Raw genomic sequence first — 8,879 nt, forward strand, 5'->3', positions numbered from 1 at the left:
TTTAAAAATGGGTAGAAGATCTGAATACATATTTTCCCAAAGCATACATACATGGCCAACAGGTACATGAAAAGGTGCTCCACAGAATCAATCACCAAAGAAATGCAAATCAAAACCACAATGATATAGTCTATACCCAAAACATTATATAGCAATGAAAAATAACGAATTACTGTGAAAGACTGACATAGGTTTTCAACATATTTTTAAACAAGGGAGGGATATAATATGAGAGTATAATAGTATTTTTAGAAAAATAAAACACAAAGCAATATTATGCATATTTCCAAGTTACAAATGTATTATAAAAATGCACAGAATAGCCCTGGCCAGTGTGGCTCACTTGGTGGGAGCATCATCTCATAGAACAAAAGGCCACAGATTCCAGGTCAGGGCACATGCCCATGTTGTAAGTTCAATTCCCAATAGGGTATGTAAGAGAGGCAACTAATCAAGGTAGCTCTCTTGTATTAATGTGTGTGTGTGTGTGTGTGTGTGTCTCGCTTTTTCTCTTTCTCCCCCTGCAAAAGTATTGAAAAAACATTTTTGGATGAGGATTTTAAAAATTGCACAGAATAAAAAGAATACCCAACATATTGACAAGGTGGTTACATTTGGAAAGACATTGGATTTTGTGGGGAACATACTCAAAGATGTTAATATTCTTAGTATTTTAATTCACTTCAAGAAAAATGCAGTAACTTGGAACTATATATTAATTTAGAAATAAACACTATGTTTGAAAATAAAATTGCACCCTGGCTGGTGTGGCTCAGTGGACTGAGTGCTAGCGTGAGAACCAAAGGGTCTCTGGTTCAGTTCCCAATCAGGGCACGTGCCTGGGTTGCAGGCCAGGTTCCCATTGTGGGGCTTATGGGAGGCAACCACACAATGATGTTTCTCTCCCTCTCTTTCTCCCTCCCTTCCCCTCTCTCTAAAAAAATAAGTAAATAAAATCTTTTAAAAAATCAAATTGCTTTCTGAATGTACCAAGTTCTGCTGTAAAGATGTATTTTTAATGAAAGAAGAAGCTACTACCCTTTGTAACAGCATGGATGGAACTGGAAAGCATTATGCTAAGCAAAATAAGCCAGGTGGTGAAACACATACCATATGATCTCACTTTTAACAGGAACCTAATCAACAAAACAAACAAACAAAATATAATCAAAGACACCAAAATTGATAACAGGCTGACAGTGACCAGAGGGGAGAGGGGAGGGAATTTCAGGGGAAAAGGGGAAGGGTTTGCAGGAACAATTATAAAGGACACATGGACAATAAGCAGGGGGTGTAGAAATGGGAGGGAGGTGGAGAGGGCTGGGGAGTAGGGCTGGGGAGTAGGGCTGGGGTGAGGGGAAAAGGCAGAAAACTATACTTAAACAATTAAAAATAAATAAATTAATTTTAAAAAGATATATTTTTAATAATCAAGACTGAGTACTTTATACAAGGAACAGAAAGTATGCCCACATGGCTATGTACATATGAACTAATCAATCCGTAGCATAGTGAATATAGAAATCTTTAGCCTCATTTACAGTTAATCAGTCTAACTGTTGATTGGCTTAGCCTATGATATTAATTTCATGAGTAAGGCACTCAAGTTCCATGTAGATCAGTGTTCCAATGAAAAAATTGCCTGTTTACTTGGGAAAGTTTTACTGTTTAAACCGTTTAGAATCTGGTCAATCAGAGACTTGCCTTGTTGGTTTCAGTTATAACAAACTTCATCACATCAGGAATTTTACTTGTTGCTCTCCTTTAAACAACTTCGGACCTAGAAAATTCCCACAATACCTCATGATAAAGACAGGTACGTCATGAATAACCGAAATGTTACATTTTAACCAATCTGAAAATGTCTTTCTCTTCGTTTTAATAAGTATTAACTACTGTTAACTATCATAGAATACTTTTCCTTATAAATGTAATCATTTGCAATGAAAGCATTAGTTTATAAAGAAGCATAAGCAAATACTTGCCTTTTGGCAAATAATTAAAAGGAATTTTAAAGTATATCAATCTCGAAATATCTGTCTCACTTCATATTTTTGCATCAAACAATTACTATTCAAGGAAAGAAGGGAGACAACGGTATTTGATAATGAGAAGGCACCTAAACTTAAATTGTCATTGGAATGAGAAGTTTTATGATTAAGTTTTGATAAAGACAGGTACCTTATTTTTCCTCCCTCACCGAATAAAATTTCTATATTTTATTAATGAAGTAAATAAAACTTGGCAAGTCATTTCTCTTTTTCATAATAGCTAACATAAACGTGTATCTTTTTTACTTTCCCAGGAAAGATTTAACAGAGGGACGTATCTTTCCTTCCATCTTTTTTGCCTAGAAACATAAGAATGAGAAGAATTGTCTTCAGCAGTGCTTTTGTCTTATGCTGCCTCTTAGGTGGTAAGTCATTAAGAAAAGTATAAATCAAAAGGAGGGAAAATTATCTAGGAAACAGGCAAATTACAACATAAGTGGCCTGTGTCTCAAACAAGGTAATTAAGGTGCTTACAAAGAGGCCTGAGTAAGGACATACATAATAATATGCATAGCATACCTCAGAATTAATCCCCTAAAGAAACTAATTTGAAGCTTTAAATTTAACTGTCAACTCAAAAATATATCATGCGTTAAAAACAACAATGTATTTTAAGGCAATAAGAGGCTAAAAGGAAGTAAATGGGATCTGAGAACATAGAAGTATTGGGGAAAAATTATAATCAGCAAGAGGCCTAAAAGTTAAGGCATCTTCTTTAGAAATAGTATAAAAATGTGAGAGCCAGGAGAAGGGTATGGATATTGGGTGTGGAGTCAGAAGAAGGGAGAACCATCTGAGAAGGAGAAAAAGCAGACAGGGACCTCAGAAGGTCTGGTAGCTCCAGTGACCTGCTGTGGTTACTGAGAACAGGGGTTTGGGAGGCCAACAGATGCCAGCTTTTGAAACTCTATCTCTGAGCGAGCCGCTTGAAATCTTGAGGCCCAAGTTTCCCTTTCTGCGAAATGTGGGCACAAGTATAATGCCTCCTGGAAAGATTCATTAGTGAATAATTGGACTAATGCATGTAAATGCATTATCAATCAGCACAAGTTTAGTTCTTAAAGATATTTGCTGATTGATACTTGATTATGGATTAAAAGTCTGTCATGTTTAGAGAGAATACCAATGTGCAATTTCCAAAGTGTCTTCAGTTGAGGCTGAAACTGGGGAGAATACTCAGGAGACGTTAATTAGTTTCATCAGCCAGACTATTTTTTTTTACTGAAAGCAATCTCTTCTTACCTCCAATGTGACGGAGGGAGATAGAAAACACATTGTATGAAATGTCTAATAAACTCTTCTTTGGGGTTATCACCGAGCAGAAGTGACTAGGCAATGGCCCTCATATATTAAAAGGGAGGAACTATGAACATTAAGACACATTTTAGCTGAATCTCAGAAGAATCTTTTAATAATCTAAGCTCCTTTTAATAGTGATGAACTCTCCATCACTAGCCAAGGCTCCGTGCAGCACTTATCATAATGGACATTTCTGAATTGGATAGAACCAGAGGCTCTCAAACATCAGTCCTGATATCTGTATCTAAATAACATCCTTTCTGCCCTGACCAGTATGGCCCAGTTGGTGATAGTGTTATCTGGTAAATAGAATGGTCACAGATTCAATTCCTGGTTCGGGCACATGCCCGAGTTGAAGGGTTGGTCCTCAGTCAGGGGAGCCTGCAAGAAGCAACCAGTCGATATTTCTCTCTCACGTCGATGTATCTCTCCCTTCTTCTTTCCCTCCTTTCCCCTCTTTCTAAAATCAACAGGCATGTCCTCAAGGAAGGATAAAAATAATAATAGTAGTAAATAAATAAATTGCATGTTTTCTGCATTTCTAATACACAGATTCTGGAGTCCCACTTTCTGTAAGTTCTAACTTAGGGTGGGGGCACCCTCTGGGAATCTGTGTTTACTTTAACTGCATAGGTAAACCTAATGCACAAATTGGGAAACAGAACTAGATAATGTCTTCCATTCTTATCCATGTTGATCAAGTTCAAAAGTTTCTAGGCTATTTGTACATAAAAAATAACATTTTTGAACCACTGAATTTAAGTATTGAAGATTATCAATACATAAACATGAATCAAGCAATAAATATTCACAGAGAATTCTCTATGTGTGATGTGCTGCATTAGATGTTAAAAAAGAGGGCCTAATAGTGACTATATAGCTGAAATCAAATTTTCTGGCTAAATAACTTTGATTTGATTTAATTAGGCACAAAGGAACTGAATACATTTTAAGCAAATTATTTAGACCACCTGGCCTCATTTCTCATTAGTGCCAGTTCAGACTACTTCCAATTCATGAATGTAGCATATGTGAAATCAAATTTTTTAAATATTGCTTACTTTTGAAAGTTGAAAATCACTGCTTTATTTTTGGATCTCTCTCTTTCTCTTTTTCCCTTTTATTCTCTCTCTGGTCTTCATCTCTATTTTCCCCATTTATTTTCTCTCCAGTGCTTGGAGATATTGAAGGTGTGACTTGCAGATCATGCAACCTTTCACTCCCCTTCCATGGGTGTCTTTTAGACTTTGGAACTTGCAGAACAAAACCTGGTCAGTACTGTATAAAAGAGGTCTACACTAGAGGTAAGTATTGACACTTAAAAAAAAAAGCTTAGTGCCCTGGCTGGTGTGGCTCAGTGGACTGAGGACTGGCCCGTGATCCGAGAGGTCAGCGGTTCAATTCCCTGTCAGGGCACATGCCTGGATTGTGGGCCAGGTCTGCAGTTGGGTGCGAGAGGCAAACAACCAATGTTTCTCTCACACACCCGTGTTTCTCTCCCTCTCTTTTTCCTCCCCTTCCCCTCTCTCTAGCAGTAAATAAATAAAATCTCTAAAAATAAGAGAAAAGAAACATATGTAAAATGAGCATATTCATGGAGTATTCACTACATTCCACATCCTATATGAAGAGCTTTACCTGAATAATTTTACACCAACAAAACAAAACAATGATGTGAGCTGGATCTTGTAACTATTCCCATACTTTAAACATGAGAAATTTGAGGAATAGAAACTAACGAATGTCAGAGCCAAGATTCAAGTGCAAGTACTTTGACTTCTGAGCACATGTTCCCTGTGAATCTATATACTACTTCAGCCACATCACTCACATCCCCACAAAAAATAAATGCATAATTCATCGGCCCTTCTAAGCACAGCTCTTTGCAACTGCACAGGCTGCATGCCCCCAAAGCCAGCCTGGTCTGCATAAATTAAAAAGCTAAATGTAAAAATCCAAATGAAGAAAATATTGGAGAACATATTTTAAGCTTGAAAAAGAGGAAGCCTCCTAACGTCCAAAAGGCAAGAAGTGTAAACAAAATGATAGATAAATTTAAATATATCAGTATTTTTTAAATTTTAAACTGAATAGCAAATCCAAAAGATAAGGAATAAACTGGATGAAAATATTTGAAATATAAGTAACAGAAAAAAATATCACTATCTATCTGGAATAAAGAACTTCCAAAAAACAATTTTTAAGTAGACCGACAATCTGAAAAAAATTAAACTTGTTAAAGGAATTGTAAGGCAATTTTCAAAGGAGGAAATATAAATGACCTCACCTAAAAACATAAAAAGCTGCTCAACCCATCAATAAATATCAAAGAAATGCAAATTGTAGACATGGTGTATTTTTAACTCATCAGATTGGTAAAAATTATGAAGGTTTTATAATGTTGAGGTGCAGTGAGAGTGTGAGGAAATGGGAACTTTCATACATTTCCAGTGACAGTTCAGATGGGTTTAGCATTTTAGACAATCTCATTAGAATTTCCCTTTATTTTTAAGGGTTTTATTTATTTACTTTTAGAGAGAGGTGTAGGGAGGAAGAGAAATATCAATGTGCAAGAGATACATTGATCGGTTGCCTCTCGCATGCCCCCAACCTGGGACCTGGGCTGTAACCCAGGCATATGACCTGACTGGGGATTGGACCAGCAATCTTTCGGTTCACAAGCTGGCGCTCAATCCACTGAGCCACACCAGCCAGGGCTCATTAAAATTTTAAATGAGCACAGCCTTCTACAGAGCAATTCCATGTCTTAGTATCTACTGCAGAGAAATAGCTACATGCAACACAATGAAGCATGTATCAAAGTTATCAACATGAGCAACTTCATATTTAATGATAAAGTAATGGAAATGACTTTAATATTTGTCTGTAGATGTTTTTTTAAAATTATGATACATTCCCATTATGAAATGCTAGGCAGAACTTAGAATGAACTGGATCTCCTTGTTAACATGGGAAAACTCTAAAACATTGTTGAGAAGAAAAAAAGTTGCAAAACAGGTATGTATAGTATACACTTAAGAATTGCCCTGCCCTGGCTGGTGTAGCTCACTGGATTGAGTGCGGGCCTGAAACCAAACGATCGTGGTTCGATTCCCAGTCAGGGCATATGCCTGGGTTGTTGCAGGCCAGTTCCCAGCAGGGGATTCACGAGAGGCAACCATACATTGATATTTCTCTCCTCCTCTCCTTCCCTTCCCCTCTAAAGATAAATAAATAAAATCTTTTTAAAAAGTTGCCCTGGCTGGTGTAGCTCAGTGGATTGAGCACGGCCTGCAAACCAAAGGATTGCCAGTTCGATTCCCAGTCAGGGCACATGCCTGGGTGGCAGGCCAAGTCCCCCAGTGGAGGCCACATGAGAGGCAACCACACATTGATCTTTCTCTCCCTTTCTCCCTCCCTTCCTCTCTCTCTCTAAAAAGTAAATAAATAAAATAAAATAAACGAATAAAAATCTCCACAAAGCAAACCTCTAAATTTCTGTACAGAATTTAAAGAGGAGAATAAAAATCAGAGGAGATTTAAGTTAGTTGGGAAAAAGGAATAGAATTTGGGGCTCATATCTGCTGGGATTGGGGGGTTATAGTTATTTGAGTTTTGTTCAACTTGTCTAACCTAGTTACCCTCTCTAAGCCCCGAGTTCCTTATGACTTGCACCTTCGCCAGTCAGGTCCCTTCCTTTGAAGCAGAAAGGCACCAAGCCCCCTTGGAGCACCTGTCCCTTCTCCTCCTGAGTGTGGACAGACAGAACAAGTACTAAAGGTCTCTGTGCACAAGAGAGAGCACAGAAGCTTGTAGGGCACAATATTGACAGTAGTTCTTGGTGGGTCAGAGACCTAGAATGACCACAGAATTGTGGGAAGAGCACTTCCCTAACCTGGAAATGTCACTGTGTCACAATGATGTAAAACAAGTAGGACTGGGATCTACCCTTTTGCTAGTTTTATCAACAGGGTTTCTCACCTCGGATATTGTTAATACTGGCAGGATGAGTCTTTGTTATTTGGGCTGTCTTGTGTATTAGAGGATGTTTCTTTAGCCCATCACTGGCCTCAGCCCACTACATGCCAGTAATAGCTCCCATGTTGAAACAACAAAAATGTCTCTGGGCAGTATCTGCTGTCCTGGGGCTGGGGGAGCAAAAGTACTCATAGCTGAGAACTGCTGTTTGCCTAAGTGTATTTTGCTGCTTTGGGGGAATTGTTCTGGGTTCTCCCAGCTGAAGCTTGGATGCTGGGGTTACAGGAGACTACTGTCACCCACTTTGCATTTTGGTGTATTTTTCACATTTTCTACAGTGAACATGCATTACTTCTATAATCAGGGACAAAATTAAGTGAGGCCAAGGACACACCTCATTTCTGAGAAACACATCTAAATGATCCTTTTAAGGATCTCAGCCCTTTGAATAATTCATCACCTGCGTTAAACTAGGGGATGACATTAGGAAGCTTCCAAATAGCTAACAATTCGAAAATTTCACATAGTCAATGGCAATAGCATATCTTTTATTATCTGAGTTGGAAAGCTATTTTGATTTACAATTTCAAAGTTTCTGTATTGCAATGTACCCAACTAGAATCCTTTCAGGTGGGAGTTCTTAAAGGCAAGATGATTGTATCTTGATAAACCTAGACTTTTGCTTTGCAGTGTTTTGAACCTGTGGTCTGAGGCCAGGCAGACTGCGCCTCCCAAGGGATTTCTCAGCCTCTGCCTCTTTGTTTCCCTCAGGCGGAATCCACTGGTTTTCCGTTAAAGGCTGCACAGAGAGCGGCAAGGAGTGCTTCAGGAGAGTGGTGACACATGCCAAGGCGCAGTCAGTCCACTGCTGTTACCGGCCTTTGTGCAATCTCTAAGCCCGTGGCTCTTATTCCAATTGCTTGACTAATCAGTCCATCTCAAAGCCTGACCTGGTCATCAAAAGGTGGCGGCTGCCGTCCATCCACCAGCCCTCTGCAAAAGCCTCAGACCTTTTTTTTTTTTTCACAAGCCAGTTGTAAGGAGTTCGGATCTGAGACCAGTTTGGGTTTTCAAGTTCAACCCTACCAATTCCAACTCATCTCAGGAACATCCTTTTCAACACCATCTCTCTCTGGTCCTCTTTCTGCTTAATTCTCCTTCCAATAATTTCAGGGCTACAAAGAGATAAAAATGTGAGTGATTTCCTGAGTCAGATTATGTACACTATCTCCAGGTTACCAACCTTCCTAAATATTTCCCTAATCCTTAATATGGTTATGAATGAAAGATATATCACAAGATACCAAATGACCAGAAAGTGTTCATTTGGTTTCCAAAGGAAACTGTCATGCTCTTTCAGGGTAATTTATGATATGGAAGAAATTGATTTAAAGAATATTGTACCACTGGAAAAATAAGCCATATATCAGTAGACTAGACCTGAGAGAACTGACCCCAAATGGCAAAGGGCTCAAAGCAGGTACAAAGGTTGACACTCATTTCTTCCATCTGCATTAGGATCTGTCCAAGTTCTGGATTTCCATACCTTAA

At 38.5% G+C, this 8,879-nt stretch overlaps 1 protein-coding gene across 1 annotated transcript; it reads left to right on the forward strand.

Moving 5' to 3' along the window:
* The first annotated feature begins 1,803 nt into the window (after positions 1-1,803).
* CUNH9orf57 (chromosome unknown C9orf57 homolog) lies at positions 1,804-8,224 on the forward strand. Its single transcript, XM_037061783.1, has 3 exons — positions 1,804-1,816; positions 4,523-4,654; positions 8,100-8,224. The coding sequence occupies exons 1-3, from the start codon at positions 1,804-1,806 to the stop codon at positions 8,222-8,224; spliced, it is 270 nt and encodes an 89-aa protein (XP_036917678.1).
* Positions 8,225-8,879: the final 655 nt, after the last annotated feature.

This window comes from Sturnira hondurensis, unplaced genomic scaffold (assembly GCF_014824575.4).
Source record: "Sturnira hondurensis isolate 20B ecotype Veracruz unplaced genomic scaffold, ASM1482457v3 Scaffold0013515, whole genome shotgun sequence".
NCBI classification, from domain to species: domain Eukaryota; kingdom Metazoa; phylum Chordata; class Mammalia; order Chiroptera; family Phyllostomidae; genus Sturnira; species Sturnira hondurensis.